Source organism: Xiphophorus couchianus, chromosome 7 (genome assembly GCF_001444195.1).
Source record: "Xiphophorus couchianus chromosome 7, X_couchianus-1.0, whole genome shotgun sequence".
Lineage (NCBI taxonomy): Eukaryota > Metazoa > Chordata > Actinopteri > Cyprinodontiformes > Poeciliidae > Xiphophorus > Xiphophorus couchianus.
This window is the reverse complement of record NC_040234.1, coordinates 7,938,293-7,955,138: the sequence shown is the minus strand read 5'-3', so window position 1 is coordinate 7,955,138 and position 16,846 is coordinate 7,938,293. Positions and strand designations below refer to the sequence as shown.

The following is a 16,846-nucleotide window of genomic DNA, read 5'->3' as shown; positions in this document are numbered from 1 at the left end:
ATATTCATTTAGAAAGAACAATACTAATGTTTTAACTCAGGAAGAGTTCAGAAACATATATATATATATATACACATATACATATATATATACGTACATATATATATATATATATATATATATATATATATATATATATATATATATATACATATATATGTATATATATATATATATATGTTCACTCTTCCTTGAAGAATTAACATTTTGTCATCTAACAGTCAGAAACTGCAACATATTTTGTTAAGATTTTTTGTGATAGATTAACACAAATTAGGGTATATTGGGATCTGAAAGAAAAAATTATACATGGTTTTAATTTTTTTTTCATAAATAATTAAAAACACTCTTATTTAGCCGCCCTGGAATTACAGCTGGAAGTCTTTCCTAGAATAACTACAGGCTTGTAAGAATCTAGCTGTTCACTGATGTTCTCTAACTAACCTTAGCGGAGCAGCTGGGCTTAAACTGAGGTGGGCTCCATTTACTAATTCTGAAGAAAACTCGCTGCATTGGAGTTTATTTAGAGGTAGGAGAGTAAAGTCGGATAAATAAAAATGCATTCCAAGCTTTTCTGTTCATTATTTGTGAAAAGGTTTGAGACTCATTAGGTATCGTCCTCCTTCAGCTGTGTAACTTTGCACCACTTTTGTGTGTATCACTTAAAACACGAACCAAATTAGTAGTTTTCAACGCAAAAGAATTCGAAAAAGTTCAAGAATAAGCGCTTTTCGCAAGGAACTGTGCAGGGTGTGTTTGGACTGCATCCTATTGGGCACTTTGCTTCTGCGTCGACCTCCAGTTATGACAATAGTGAGCAGAAGTTCATCTGATACAACAGTGACAAAGGAAACATGAGAGGAAAACCAAACCAGACAGACCCTGATGAATTATTCTCTGTGTGTGTGTGTGTCTTCTTCTTCCTGACTTGTGGGTGTGGTGCAGGTTGGGATAAGGCCGCGTCCTGAAGACCAGATTAATGGGCTAATATTAGATTTAATCCCTTCATTGTGAAAGGCCTAGTGACCGAAGACAGGTCGCGACCTCTGCAAACCAAGACCTTTAAATTAGCACTGCATTTAATCACAGCTGACGGTCCACCTGTTGTAGCGCTGTTTTGTTTTATCGCACAAGTTATAAGATCGGGAAATATGCAGATGCAGAAGTAGAAAAAATATGTCAGATTATTAAACAAAATGCATGTGAGGCATCTAGGTGGCTACATTATTATCTAGAATATTTAACTTTTTGTGTCCAAACACCTGTTTATCTATAAGGGTTTGAAAACGAGACTATAGTAAACCATTGTAAAGAGGAGGAAATGTACGAATAAAGTGCATTAATGTATAAGTGTATAAGCTGTAAAGGTATCAGTCAGGAGAAGACTGTAAAAATGCCCACAACATTATACAGATGTCACTGTACAGTCATCAAGAATTGGAAAATATATGGGGAAACAATGACATCACAAAAAAAATTATGTTTCCTCAAAGTCTGTGGAAAAAGCAAGAATTTAGCTGGTAGGGAAGACTGCAAAGTTGGGTTGCCACGAAAAAGAAAATTCAAATTAGACACCGATAAGAAAAATACTCGATACCATTTTCAATAAGGTGGCAACAGTTTTTGAAGGATTTGGTTCCTTTTTAGTTAAGAACAAAAAGTGGGGCTAATTACAATATGACAATCTATTAACCTTCTTAATTGGAGCAAAACCAATAAGAAGGAGATAATCCATCCCTCACTTATAAAAAAATATATTTCCAAAGAAATTGCACTTCCCTGTTTTCTTCAGGAACAGGGTTTGTTGAAAAGGTGGATGAAGTTATAAGCAGCTCCAAATTAAAATCAGTATTATACCAAAAGTTAGGTAGAGACGTTTCATGTCTCTACCTAGACACGTAAAAATGTGGACTCAAGGACCAAAAAAAGAAAAAAGATATTGGATTTGGAGAGTTTATGCGAGGTAGAATGTCAAATATTAACAAGATCAACATCAGTTCAATTTGATTCACCGTACTGAAATGAATCAATAAGTGCTTCAGTAAAAAATGTTCAGGGATGTACAGCAACTTTTCTTTATTTTTTCACATAAATTTTGTTTTTTTAGCTGCACAGGATATGTACCAATATATCCTTTACAATTTATATATTTTTATGATATTTTTATCCTTTCTTTTTTCTTGCTCAAATTCCATTGTGCTACATAAAATATGGTAAACTGCATGCTGGTGCAATGAAAGGAACTGTGGAAAGCAAGCTGTTTGTTTTTTTTCTACACAAAAACCCTTTCCTAAAAATGTGCAGCTGGTTTCAGAGACCACTAAGCGCAAACAAAGCCCACCCCTCGACCACCCTTCTCCCCTCTGAGAAGATTTATTTTGTCAGGATGCATTAAGGAGATAAAGTCCTGCACCTGAGCTGTGAGTTTGAATGCGTTAGTGTTTGCTCTGCTTCGTGTTGAGATTACTTACTGCTCGTCGAGGACAGAGGACTGTAATCAGATCTGCAGAGAAAAAGACAAAAGAGACAAAAAAAACCCAAATGAATACAGAGACGGGATGTGGACATATTGGGAGGGAGGAGGAAGAGGAAGACAAGAAACAGAGAGAAGAGACAGAAGTTTATATTGCAATATAAAGTGCACTCTACATGCGGATGACCTGCTCCTATTTCAAATACCGACTTTTGGTTAAAGCGTAGAAGACGTCCAGCTGGACAGGTCACAAAAATGCACCGACATCGTAGTGTGGTTGGGATAAAACACTGGGACGTTTACTCAGATATCATCCCCACCACACTCTGCTCCACCACAGTGTTGCTGCATAATTTAGGTGAGAGCATATTTCTACAGCATTCCAACACAGGTCAATAAGGTCGGCATTCACAGTGCGACACCGGTTTTTTTGTTTGTCTAACTGTTGAGTACATTACAGAACTCATCTTTAGCATCTAAAGTGACAATTTCTATAAACAAAATAAACTAATTTCTGCTTTTATATATAGAACCTCACCAGTTTTACTAATAGCGATGCTTCTGTATGGTAGATCTGACAAACTGAGGTACCGTTTGGATGCAATCCGATCGAATTGTTTACACTGCATATAAGCAACTAAGCTGAAACACATTTTAATGAGAGTGAACTAACATATTTAGGATTCCTGGCAGTAAAACAGCAACATGAGACATTATTCAACTTGAAGCATCTGGACATGACTGCAGATCCAACGAGAATTCAGAAAACGGATTCGACTAATATGGAAAAAGTTGACCAGATGTGTTTTGTTTTTTTGCTACCCTAAAAAAATTATTTAAAAAAATTACAGAAATTATGTTGCAGTTTATATCAGTTCTGATAAAAATGTGTTAATGATCCAAAGACGTGAAGACATGAACCAAATAAAGTCTTTTTCATTTCCACTGCAAGATGACTTCTAATAACCATCTTGAGCTCTCTTCTGACGTGATTAAGAGAAATTATAAAGTAAAGGTTTCATCACTTTAAGTATCATTTGTTATCAGATGAGTCATTTTGTGGTTTATATACTGTAGATGTCATCATGAATTGGATCAAATCAATTCTTTGTACTTTATTAATGTGTGAAAACTGTAACTCACCCTGTAGATTTTTCAGTTTTCAGCTGATATTTACATTATTTCAGCAGCTCAGCTGACAAGTCTGCATTTCCTTTATACTATTGTACTATTTATACAATGACATCCATATAAATACGGACTGTGGCAGAACCACAGTGCTGGTTCTGTTGGACCTCAGTGCAGCTTTTGACACTGTTGACCATGACATATTACTGAATCGACTGGAGAGTTGGGTCGGACTCTCCGGTCCAGTGCTTAACTGGTTTGAATCCTACATAAAGAACAGGGATTTCTTTGTTTCAATTGAAAACGTCTCATCAAAGAGGTCAAAGGTCACATGTGGGGTACCCCAAGGTTCAATCCTAGGGCCCCTTTTATTCAATATTTATATGCTCCCACTAGCTCAGGTTATAACAGGACATAATATTAGCTACCATAACTATGCAGATGACACACAGCTCTACATTACGATGTCACCAGGTGACCTTTGACCCCATCCAATCACTGAACAGATGCTTAGAACAGATACATGTGTGGATGTGCCAAAACCTTCTCCAGTTGAACAGAAACAAAACTGAAGTTATTATTTTTGGACCTAAAGAGGAACGATCTAGAGTCAATGCACAGCTTCAGTTATTACAACTAAAAACCAGCGATCAGCCCGAAACCTGGGAGTAGTGATGGACTCTGACCTGAACCTCCAGAGCCACATAAAGACAGTAATAAAGTCGGCCTTCTATCACCTGAAGAATATTTCCAGGATTAAAGGACTAATGTCTCAGCCAGATCTAGAGAAACTCATCCACGCGTTCATCTTCAGTCGTATTGATTATTGCAACAGCGTCTTCACAGGTCTGTCCAACAAATCAATCAAACAGCTGCAGCTGATCCAGAATGCTGCTGCTCGCGTTCTCACTAAAACCAGGAAGATAGAGCACATAACACCAGTTTTAAAGTCCCTCCACTGGCTCCCTGTAGCTCAAAGAATAGACTTTAAAATACTGTTGTTAGTTTATAAATCACTGAACGGCTCAGCACCACAATATGTTAAAGATCTGCTGTTGTTGCATCAACCTCCCAGACCTCTCAGGTCTTCTGGTTCTGGTCTGCTCTGCATCCCCAGAACCAGAACCAAACGAGGAGAAGCAGCTTTCAGAATCTATGCACCACAAATTTGGAACAAACTTCCAGAAAACTGTAAAACAGCTGAAACACTGACTTCTTTTAAATCTCGACTAAAATCCCACCTGTTTAGAGTTGGATTTGAAATGTAATCACTTACAAATTTATTGATGGAACTTGACTTAATGCTTTGTTTTGATTGTTGATTCTATATTGCATTGTGTTTCTGTGTTTGTAATGATGTAAAGCACTTTGAAATGCCTTGCTGCTGAAATGTGCTACACAAATAAAATTTGATTTGATTTATTTAAAAGTTTCTACTATTTTTTTTACATTGCAACATCTGTTTTTGACTCAACGTTACCACTTTTCTGCTTTTCAGCAGACCAGCTGCCAGTTCTTTGCTTTTCAAAAGTTTCTTCCATTTTGTTAACATTCAACAATATTTTTTTGACAGTTTTGCTTTTATTTCTAATAGTTATCCCATTGTTTTGTTCTGTTAACTTCAGTTTATTCAGCAATTTTCTACCCCAAAAAATTTCAATTTACAAATTTCACCCTGCTGTTATAGAGAAAATGCAAATATTTCCCTGTTGTGTATTTAATTTATTGCAAAGTTCCAGCATATGAAAGTCAACAAATTACCTCAGTTCTCAATGCAGCACATAAAATTATTTTTAAGGTTTGTGATAAGCAAAGCTAATAATCTCCTGGAAGGAGCAATATACGGTGATTTTCATCTTAACCTATGCTTAACAATGAATAAACAAATCAAAGAAATATTTAATAAAAATAAAATAATGAAGCTGTTCTCCTGCGTTGCCTTGTAAAAATATGTAACCCTTGAACGTCTTCCATTTTGTCACTTTACAACCACAAACTTTATGATTTTTCATTGGGCTTTTTTGTGATCTATCACTATTGCGAACGCGAAAAGGAAACAATACATGGTTTACATTTTTACAATCTTAAAAGTGTGGCATTCCTTTGTATTCCTTTAGCCAGTACTTTGCAGATCCACCACTCTGGTTTCTCAGCCTCTTCTCTGATTCCAGCTCTCTTTACGCTTTAACACTGTTTTCTAAACACCACTCACCCTCCCTCATGCCACGATGTTCAGATTTTGATCTGTGAACAAGTTAGAGAAATGTTTTAACTACGTTCTTCTCGGCATCAGTCTGTCGCAACAAATCCCAATACGCCACGCTGAAGCTTGAAACGTGAGAGAATCTGAAAATGCTCTCGAGGTATGAATACTAAGACTGTAAAGTGGTGTAACATGCTGGCGAATTTGACTGCGGCAACTTACAGACACTCTCCTTTATGTAATTACGGGAAACATCTGCGAAACCTCAGCTCACACATGGACTTTCTAAGATGAGAATATTAGTCCCACAGGGTTTAGCTGACAGCCAGAGAACACTGTCCCTCCAACATGCACCCTCCTGTGTCTTCATCGCTAAACTAATAAGGGCTCTGGAGCAGCAGGAAACAGAGGAGAGGGTCTGCGGCAGCGGCGGCTCCGGCTAACATCTCGCCTGACGCTCCGAGACTGGAAGCGCCGTTTCGCTTCATCTCTGTCCAAAGACAATAAACAGAAAGTGGAAGCGGAGGCGGGCAGCAGCGAGCACACGAGGCCCGAGTGCAGAGTGACCTAACGCGAGTCAGGATGACCTTTGAAGAGCTGCACAGACGGAGCCTTCTGCCGTCTGATGAGTGTCGAAAAGCAGAGAGGCAGGGATCGGGAGGAGGAAGGCAAAGCTGAGCTCGCTTTCATTTCACTACAAACTGGATTAAAACCAGCGAGATATGAAATGAAAATGTAGTATGACCTTAGGGACATGTGCAACTGGAGTGGAGGTGACGGGTGTCTGAAGGTCAGATGGAGGCAGAGGTGTTGGAGGTGAGTGGAGGAGGAGCAGGAGGAGGACGGGATTCTGTGGCGGTGGCAGCTCTGTGGTTATCAGCCGCTCTTCCTTTCTTTCACATCAGCACTTTCCATTTATGTGGCTCCGTGCTGATCGTCATAAATCAGATCTCTGAGCGATTCTAGTTCAATGCTAAAAATACGGCGCCGTCCCAATTTACTACAGAGTAAATAGTAATAGCTAATTAGTTAATTTATAGTTAATTTTGTTTGTTGTTTCTGTTTATTTATTTTGGATATTTAAAATGTCTTCCAGTTCCAGTGTTAAATGTCCATTAGACTCTAAAGTTTATTGATCTTTGACAATGTGTTCATGCATTATTATGCTGTTACAATTATACCAGTTGATAATGGCCTCAACACAACAATGTTATTGCTTATTGCAATAACTTCTGGGACAATTTATCATCCAGCAAAAAATCTATTACACACACCGCATGTTTTCTACTAGCATTTAATGTTCAAACTGTGCGAAACTGTTGCAGTGAAGCAGCCTTACAGTGATAAAGCAATAAAGTTTTATTCTTAGACCAATATTTGCTTTTGCTGTACGCAGCGTAAAGATTCACATCACATTAAGACACAAGTTAAAAATCAACAAGTTTCGTGACAGAGTGATCAAGTCCGGAGCATTTGAAGTGCTCTTCGTTTTCACCCTCCATCCCGCCCGCGACCCAGACTAAAGCCAATTAAACAAGGACATAATGACACAAACAGGCTCAACAACAATTGTACCACCTTTATCTGAACTCTTTACATCTCAATTATGGCCAAACTATTGGCCATAATCTATGTGGATTATGATTCTAACACCACTTTTGATTTACACTTTTAATTTTAGCAACAACAAAAAAATGTGACTCCTCTGACATTAAGTACTTGGTAGATGTGGACACAAGATCTTTTGAATAATTGCTTGTTACGTATTCTTCTTGTTACATATTGTCTGTTTTCTTTTACTGTTTGAACTATTTTCTCACTGTTGGTTAACAAAACGGATCATTCAAATTGCAATTATTTTTGCAACGTTTAGCAAGGCAGTCGCACTACTGAATGTAGCTACTGTATGGATGTAGCTTGTTTGATAACAGGGAGGGTCTATTTTTAGAGTAGTGTTTGTTTTTGTAAAAGTTCAGACTGTCTGCAGCCATGAATGTCCAGCTGAGAAAACCGACTTTTGATTTTAATCATCGGTTTCTTGGGCAATACGTACAACGCAATACTGTGATAAAGCTTAAAATGCACATCACCCAACATTAATGCTGACCTCTGTTTTATGTTTTTATGCTCATAGTGCTCTAATGGTCAAAATAAGTATTTGAGCTTTAAGGCGGAGTGAAAATAAAATACAAGAAAGCAAAAATATGCAGCATTTCTGTTCAAAAATATCCAAAGAGATCGATCTGTTTTCTAAACAACGGTTCAATACACAAACAAAACTACTGCTGCTACGACTAAATGTAGCTACTACTATATCACAATGTTCCAAAAGGTAAACAACACTAATTTACGTCTACTGTAAAACACATGAACACCAACAGCGACGTACCGCAGGAGAAACCGAAGCACGTCTCTGTTTAACAGCTGAAATACAGTGAACAACAATAACTCTGAATACTTCATCAATTCATAAAGTATTTATATTTAACAAATTGTCTAAAAATTTTCCTTGTCGAAACCACATCAGTATTTTTTTAAAGAAAACGCTGCGTGTTTCTGTATTTACCTCAGTTGCCTGATAAATAACAGAGAAAACAACTTTTTTTCCAGGTTTTTAGTGACGCCATCTGACACAGATATTGACGTCGCTCGTTTTAAACTCGCTCGTGCACACGCGGCTTTTACAAAGCACGCGCTACTCAAGACACAAATATAAATACGCGACAATTTCGCTGTTTTTAATGAAGGAGAAGCCATGGAAACACCTCAGCCCCACTCACCCCCCGGTCTCTGCTCCTGAATCCACGCAGTCATCTTCTGTGAAGGTTTTCTCCATCTCAGACTGCCGCCCGTGGTCCAGATAACTGCATTGTTTCAAAGTCTCAGCGTCAACAGATGAGGAAAAGTTGCTCGAAAAGAGCAACGCGGTTGTTGCCGTCGGGCAGCGTGTGAACGCAGCGGACTCCGAGTCCGCAAATGAGCGGCGGAGTTTTTACTAGATGGAGCAACAGGCTGCTGATGCCGTGATATGTTCAATGGCTGTTGGAAATATGACAACTATGAGAATGGCCTAATCTCCTACTGATTGTCTTTTGGAAATAGACAATCTGCTTTACAGCTACATCTTTGTGATGTGTTATGGGCTACACGGTGATTTTACAAAACAGAAACGTTACCTAGTGAATTTGGTGAAACTATCTGTATCAGTAGAGTATAATGTACAAGTTTTGGAATAGAGATTATGTAACTTAAACAGCTAAAAGATAGCTAAATTAATTACATTTGAACTTATTATCAAGATTATTTTGATTTATATTTTGTTTTACATTTTTCTTAAGATACACTTTTGTATAATATTTTATTTTATTAAACCACTGAATGCTGATTAATAACAACATTGTTATAATCAGGAACATTTCATCATTTCATTTCATCTTCTGATTGGCAGTGATAAAAATCTGTTTGGCTCTTGGTGACTCTTTTTTTTTTTAGCGGTACTTGAAGGCAACGCGTGTAACTGTTCTGCTGTAGCGCCATCAACAGAGGGAATGAGGTAATGCAACATGTTTTTCCATGACATCAAACCCAAGCAGGTAAAAGAGGAGTAATCTAATTTCTGGGCTTCAAAAACAGTATATTAAACTATTTCCGAAAATTGACAAATCCTTCCAACAGGACGTGTTTGTTAAGATTAAAAAAAGAGAGACAGAAGGCAGGTGACTACATTAAAACTCAGTAAATGTGTAAACTGTCCCACAAAAATTACAATTTGTGTAAAATCTGTTTGACATTTCAGTACATCAGATCATTTACAATAAATCTAATTAAGACTAAGGACACGTCACATACAACACCAGATGTATGTATAAAATTGATCCAAGTCCAAACATGAAATCTGATCCTAGAAATATTACCGCAAGGTCAAAGTTGATCATTGAAGTTAGCCAAGTAAAAAGGACAGCCGTTGCTTCACTTTATGGCATTTAAACATTCACAAGCATCATGTTCCTCAAATAACTTTTATATGTTGGATAAACGAGACAATTTTGGGTTATGTAGATATTAATTTTGAATAATAATAAGAAGAAGAAGAAGAAGGAGATACTGTATATATATATATATACATATATATATATATATGTATATATATGTGTATATATATATGTATACGTATACAGTTAATTGAGTTAACTAGTCCAACCTCAACAACTGCAGTCAAGTTTCGTATTTTATTATTTTTTAATACAGAAAAAGCGGGATGACGTCAGTGTTGGTGACGTCATCTCCACGCGCTGACTGAGGCAAACCTGACCACATTACATAATTTAAGCAATTATTAAATATTTAAAAGATACAATAATAAAAAATTAGCTGAGAGGATTTAGTATGTATGGGTGTGTGAGTGTATAAGTATGAATATAATTTAGTAATTTTTTTTAAAATTTATTATTTGAAGATGTATAGTAACACATTCATTTCTGAAGTTACATCTCCGTCCAGTTGATGGCGGTAATGCACAAAGTCTGTAAACGGCCATAAAACGCAACAGAAGAAGAAGAAGCAATCCTGACGGTGGGCTTGCACGTTGATGTTGGGACTTATTAGCTGCTAGCTGCTGTTCTTTTGTTTGTTTGTTTGCTTCTTTGGGCGCTTTTTGTTTTTATCCGGTAATTTCCCAGCGTTCAGAAAATGTCTGTGACCGAAATGTTCAGCTACATCCAGGGATTCTTGAGCGCCGACCAGGACGTCAGAGAGGTACGAGCAAAGCTGCTATCGGCATTAGCTGCTAAGCTAACATGTTTCCCCGGACTGGCTGTCTCTCTGCAACGGAACACAACAGAAATCTAGTTTATTAAGCTGCACCACTTTAAAACTACTCTCTTCTGTGTTTTTCTATTGGTTTATATTAACTCGTGTATATTTATTTTCTTTATGTTTCACGCTGCTGTTCTTGTGTCCATGTTTATAATGTATTTGTCACAGGATATTCGCAAGGTGGTCCAGAATTTGGAGCAGACCGCCAGGGAAATCCTTACGGTGCTTCAAAGTGTTCACCAGCCATCTGGGTTCAAAGAGAGTGAGTTTTGGAGAAAATTTGCAATGCCATGTTAGTTTCTTCTAAAGTGTTGAATGTCTTAAAGCCATATTTTTCCCCCCTCTCATAAGTTCCCAGTAAATGTGCCAGGGCGCGGGAGTTGTTCTGCACTGTAAGGACGCACCTGGCTGAGCTCAAAACCAAATTTCCCGCTGAGCAGTATTACAGGTGGGATTCACTTTGGACATAATATGTGTAATTAGGAAAAAGCATTTCCTTGTGTAGGTTTCCTAAAATTAAATATACACTGCAAGAAATTTCTCAAACTTTTCGCTTTTCGTCTCTTAGTGTTTATAAGATGTGATCTCACATTCTTTTTTTTTTTTTCTTCATGAGATTTAGAACCTTCCTTTGTTTTCACCTGTATACTTGTTGACCCTCGACATTTTAAAGGTTTTAATTTCATTCGCCTTTTCAGGTTCCATGAACACTGGCGGTTTGTCCTGCAGCGTTTGGTCTTCTTAGCGGCGTTTGCCGTCTACCTGGAAAGTGAAGCCCTCGTCACGCGGGAGGAGGCGGCTCAGATACTTGGAAGTAGGCGCCATGTTCTCTTTTAGAGCCACATCTTTATAAGTGAGAAGGTCCGCCTAACTCTCCCCCCTCCCATCTCTCTGGCAGTTGAAGTTGTGCGAGAGAAGGGCTTTCACCTGGACGTTGAAGATTTCCTGGCTGGAGTGCTGATAATGGCCAGTGAACTGGTGAGTGGTGTGCTGCTGACGTCGACAGTGTTTTGTCAATTTCTGACTTGTGAGTTGCAGTAGTTGTATTGAGTTACATGATCAAAGTCAAGAAATGTGTAAAGAATAAATTGAGCACAAGGCAGCTGAAAGTTGCCAAATAGTGATGATGATGCATCCATGAAAACTGGTTATGTATGCATAAAATAATGTCTTCAGCTCACATCTGATTTTATAAGCTGAAGATTTGTATGGAGATTTCTATTGTGAGCTGTAGCTTTAAGACCTAGTATACCGGAACTCATTTCAGGCCTTTATAAGCTCTCTGAGGTTAACCAAGTCTGTCTATAAACCAGCTGTATAATTCTTGTAGTGGGAAGTACATAGCTGTTGGAGACATCAGGCAAAATAATAATAATCTGACAATTATATATTTTGCAGATAAATTTCATAAGATCAGATTTATATATTTACTTTGTGTTTTACTTTGTCCTGTATACCCCAGTGTTTGTAGGCAGGTTTTGAAACTCAGTAACTTCACATTGAACTTGTTTTGCTCCTCCAGTCGCGGTTAGCGGTGAACAGCGTCACAGCGGGAGACTACAGCCGGCCGCTCCGCATCTCGAACTTCATCAACGAGCTGGACTCGGGCTTCCGCCTGCTCAACCTGAAGAACGACCCGCTGAGGAAGCGCTACGACGGTCTGAAGTACGACGTGAAGAAGATCGAAGAGGTGGTCTACGACCTGTCCATCCGCGGTCTGGCGAAGGAGCCCGAGTCTGGCGGAGACAAGTAGAACGAGGAGCGTCGTTGGTTTGCTGTTGGGGCGGGGTTGTGTTGGCAGCTGCTTCCTGCTGCAGGACCTTCTGCATGATTGCCGCAGGTTGGAGACCTGGAAAGTCGGAGATTCAGGGATCTGCCTGAGGTCCCCAGCAGCCAAGGACAGACGGTGTGTCTGTGTATGCGTGCGAGTGTTTCAGCATGTATTTGTGCAAATGCATGCGGGAGCGGTAGTTCACATGGATGTCAGTCTGTCAGAAAGGCAGCAGAGGCGTTAAGAGGATCTCGGCGTTCTCATTCAGTAGTTTAAGATTAAAGGTTTAGTTCGTTGCAAGTTTTGGAAACGTGTTCCTGTGTTGCAGCGTCATTGTATTTCACCGTTCGTTCAGATTTGCAACAGGGCCCTGTTTGGGAAGACTGTCAGAGATATCGTTTGAGTGTTTCAATCATTTTGTTCTGTGTTGTGTTCTATTTCTCTTGTCAAAATGATAAATTTGTAAAAAAAAAAAAAAAAAAAAGCTGTTTACTAGGTGATTTAATCAGTTGGAGTCTTCATAAGGTTCAAAAGTTACCACGTCTGGTTCACAAAGCAAGTTTTTCATCCAATAAATACAAACTTAAATCGTTGGGTCCACTAACACTGTCAAGTTTGTCAGATTTTATTTTTTTTAGTTCAAATCCTGATGGTTGGTTTGTACTTTTTGTGAGACTCAAGGAGTGAAAAGCCAAAGAAATGACAGCGTTGCACTTCACCGTAAAATAAGAACAAACTGATTCATTAAATGACCTGTAGTTACAAACTTTTTTGAAACTGCCAGTTGTCTGTTTAGCTATTTCTGTTGTTTAGTGTTAGGAAGTAGTGAAAAGAAATGGTGTCTTACATGGCTTATGTTTTTTTTTTTTTAAATAAAGGTAAATTTTTTTATTGTCTGTAGTGGAGCAAGATTGTTTTCTATGAAAAGAAAATAAAGTTTCTCATCCTGTGCTTCAAAAATATTACAGCATTTTGTGTTCTAACAATGTGTTTCTCCTCAGAGATGAAAAAAAAAAACAAGAAAAAAGTGTTTAAAATCTTTTTTTTAATATAATTCACAATATATTACAATAGAGAAATAATACAGAGGTTTCAAACCAAAAGGGGAAAGTAAATAAATCATAGGCAACTCTACAGGTGTTTTCTTACATTGAGATGTTTTTTTTTTTGTCCTCCCAACAGCAAATGAGCCTTAGTGTGGAGTCGAGCAGCTCTGCCCTCCAAAACAGTGATATGTTCTTCTTAATGCTACTTTATAATAAACACAACAGCAATGGTCTGAAATTATCGGCTTGACCGACTTTGTCTCGATGTGCCCAGTCAACCCAATATCTTCGCCAATGAAGGAATCTTTCACTTAAATATAAAGTGCTTCAAACTAAAGCCTTCAAAAGTAAAAAAAAACAACAAAAAACATTGGTTAAAAAACACTGAAAAAAGAAGGCAGTTCACTGTAAAAGGAATAATTATATTGCCTGTGAGTGCAGACAGAGGGCAGGCTCGTCTGCTTAGAGGAGATCAATGCTACTGTGGCAAGATTGCGAATTTGTCAGTCTTCGTCTAACAGTAATAAAGTAGAAAAGGCACAACAGCTCATTGCTGGTCTCAGAACACAGTTAATAACCTGTCATGGTGACATGATCGGGACGCTCTCTTCCAGCCTTGGGGTCGTCAGGTGAGCAGAGTTTTTCAGCCTTCGTAGAGAATGCTTACTTTTTATGACAATGAGACAATTAGACATGAGCCGAAAAACCGAAATGGGTCACGTCTTGAAAATAAAATGGTAAATTGTGATTTTTCTTTTCTATTTATAATCATAATTGTGTAAAGTGTAAGACTACAATACTTAAGGACTTTGGTTTTCAGGGTCTAAGTGCAATTCTTTCTCCATGAACTTTTAAAAAGAGCTGAGGAAAATATTTGAATTATGTAGTGACAAAAACAACTTGTAGTTAATTAAAGAAATAAAAGTGCACCTATTACAGTTTCAATCTATGCAGCTGCCGATGCACTGAGTACATGGATGAAAAACTCTGCCCTTGACAAACAAAGAGGCCGACTAGTACTAGAGATGCACCGTTTTGTGGCCGACATACAATCCCCAGCATTTGTAAAGCTTTGAAATGCCTTTAGCAATTTTACACTAATTTAATTTCTCTAAGAACAGAATTCAATATATTTTATTATCCATTCTGCAATGAACAGATATTTATATTTGGACTGGGGGAACTGCCACGCCATGTGTGACACAGAAGTCACAGAAAAGCAGGAATGTACGATTTTAAAATGACATAAAATTCACGGAGTTGACTATTTGAACCATTTTGAGCATCTTGTATTTAATTTCTAAAAGGCAGCCAACATTTCGAAATCCTGCATAATCCATCACAGACAGAGTATAAGAGTGCCATCTAATTACACAAAGCAACTTTGCTGTAAAACGTTTAGCCTTCCTGTTATCTGATGGAAGTCTTGCTCTCTCACAGTCTGAATGAATCATAAAAGTGTCTCACAATATCATAGAAATGAATTTGTTTTTAAATAGATTTTTTCCCCCTTGGACTAAATTTTTAACACCTCAGATCCTGAAAACAGGAGTGCCCGCACTGAGGTGTGGTGCATTCAAGTGACAGAACAAAACATTGGATATTTGAGATTCTGACTACCTGGTCAATGGGTTCAAAATGGACTAATTCAGATCTGTAGCCAGACTTTCTTGGTGCATCTCTGACTAGTCTTGTATGCTATCCATAAAACACAATTTTCAAAACTTGATTTCATGACAACAGGATGATTTCGGTTTTAAAGACGAAAACAGGGGCTTTCTTGGAGTCGCAATAACGAAGCGACGCATTAATCATCAAACCTGCCACAATGCCCAGTAACATAAAACAGAAGGACCAGCTGCAGATTAAGAGGGAATTAACTGCATATAAAGTAGCTACTTTGTTAAACTGGCTGAGATTATTGCTGTTCCATGAAATCCCATTGAATTACAGATATGTTAAAGGTCTGTTTTCAGCCTAATGGAGAGGCTCTGCTCAACTGCATCTCTGGCAGTGAAAGTTGTTATGCCGCCTACAGACAGTAGAGGGCAGCACACAAAGATAAAAGGGCAGTGACAACAAAACATAAACCACTGAAAAAAACAACCAAAAAACTGAAGACATCTTTACCGTCTCTTACCAAAAATGTCTGCAATCCTCACTGTCTTGTATAAAAATGCCATAATAGTTTTTTTTTTCTTCTTTTTTTGCAGCCAGTCATGTTCAGTCATGCTATTCATCAAACACACCTTTAGGTACTCAACAGTCTTTACAATCAAGGCTTTCAAGAACAGCCCAAGTATTTTTTGGTCGTTCAAAAAACTGGTATTTATCTCTCTTTTTTTTTTGTAACAGCTTCAAAATGAAATCTACATACAATTATATGGCGCACTTACTGCTTCATATGGGGAAAAAGTGCTACGTTTTCTCACACACAATGTGAGACAGATTGTGTGATTGTTTACCGAAATGTAAAACGTCAGAACAGCGGTGTTACTCAGGAGATGTTGCAATCGGATTTCTGGAGTTGAGAGATTGGGGTTATTTACAGTGGAACAACAAGGTGGTGGAGGCTAGCCTCAGGAACGCGTCTGGTTGGCGTTGATCATGATGTTAGGCAAAGCGTTGCGCCTTTTCCTCCAGGAGCCCAAGTCTCGGGCGTACCTCTTCATCTGATGGAACCACTGCTGGGTACGGGATTTGTCCGAGGCACGGAAAACAAACGACTCCCGCCAGATGTCGAGGACCTCGAAGGTGTCCTCGCAGTCCGGATCTGATGACACCACGCAGTTTGCGAGACGGATCGGCTCTCTCAGCACTGCAAACTTCCCACTACTCTTGTCCTTGATTAAGACCAGCACTCCATCTCGAACGCTCTCCCCCGCGTCTTCCCCCTGCCGTCCGACGTCGGTGGCCTGCCCTGGGGAGTCGCCGCCCCTCTGTGTCCTCACCATCAGTAGACTCTGCACGTTTTGGAACTTGAGGGCCTTGCTGCCCTTTTTCAACCACTGACCATCTGCTGGCTGGGACAGCTGGAGAGGTCCCTCCATGACGAACCGGGTGTTTTCTCTTGCCCAACCCACGGTCTTCATTGACACCTCTCGCATCTCGATGTTGATGACCTCCCGGTTCTTGCGGCTGTCGCGACGGAACGAGCGCAGGGACCAGGTGACACCGTTACCCTCCTGCTTGGTCTTCATGTTGATGTGCTCCAGATGGGACTCCACTCGACTTTTGGCCTCCCGGAGGCGCGCGTAGTCCGGGTGGCATTCAGGAGTGACCTTAATGATGCGGCTCAACAAAAGTGGGTACTTGGTAACGCGCTGGAGCGGCGCCATGAGGAAAGAGCGCAAGTTCATACGACGCAGTGCGGTGTTGTCGTTCTGGGAAACATCCAGGAATATTCTGAA

The 16,846-nt window shown here is 39.0% G+C and overlaps 3 protein-coding genes across 5 annotated transcripts in view; 1 reads left to right on the top strand and 2 right to left on the bottom strand.

The window, feature by feature from the left end:
* fam124a (family with sequence similarity 124 member A) overlaps window positions 1-8,936 on the bottom strand; it is a 32,096-nt gene extending 23,160 nt beyond the window's left edge. Inside the window, exons 1-2 of one of the 2 annotated variants that reach the window (XM_028022761.1) lie at window positions 8,585-8,936; window positions 2,472-2,503 (exon numbers count right to left, since the gene is read on the bottom strand). In XM_028022761.1, coding sequence (XP_027878562.1) covers window positions 2,472-2,503; window positions 8,585-8,640 — 88 coding nt within the window. In that variant the 5' untranslated portion in view covers window positions 8,641-8,936. The remainder of the gene's footprint in view (window positions 1-2,471; window positions 2,504-8,584) is intronic. The other variant, XM_028022760.1, reaches the window with a different exon arrangement.
* A 1,400-nt stretch (window positions 8,937-10,336) lies between these two features.
* On the top strand, window positions 10,337-13,286 carry tsn (translin). The gene is made up of 6 exons (XM_028023332.1): window positions 10,337-10,559; window positions 10,788-10,881; window positions 10,971-11,067; window positions 11,318-11,433; window positions 11,518-11,597; window positions 12,142-13,286. Exons 1-6 carry the CDS (start codon window positions 10,494-10,496, stop codon window positions 12,370-12,372), a joined length of 684 nt encoding a protein of 227 aa, XP_027879133.1. The 5' UTR covers window positions 10,337-10,493; the 3' UTR covers window positions 12,373-13,286.
* Window positions 12,839-16,846, bottom strand: part of arhgef49 (Rho guanine nucleotide exchange factor 49) — a 44,562-nt gene continuing 40,554 nt past the window's right edge. For both annotated transcript variants that reach the window (XM_028023330.1, XM_028023331.1), the window contains one exon: window positions 12,839-16,841. In XM_028023330.1, coding sequence (XP_027879131.1) covers window positions 16,016-16,841 — 826 coding nt within the window. In that variant the 3' untranslated portion in view covers window positions 12,839-16,015. The remainder of the gene's footprint in view (window positions 16,842-16,846) is intronic.

Coding starts and splice junctions, on each gene's coding strand:
- tsn (XM_028023332.1), top strand. CDS start 10,494: ATGTCTGTGACCGAAATGTTCAGCTACATCCAGGGATTCTTGAGCGCC. Junction 10,560..10,787: donor CCGACCAGGACGTCAGAGAG/GTACGAGCAAAG, acceptor TATTTGTCACAG/GATATTCGCAAGGTGGTCCA. Junction 11,434..11,517: donor GGCGGCTCAGATACTTGGAA/GTAGGCGCCATG, acceptor TCTCTCTGGCAG/TTGAAGTTGTGCGAGAGAAG.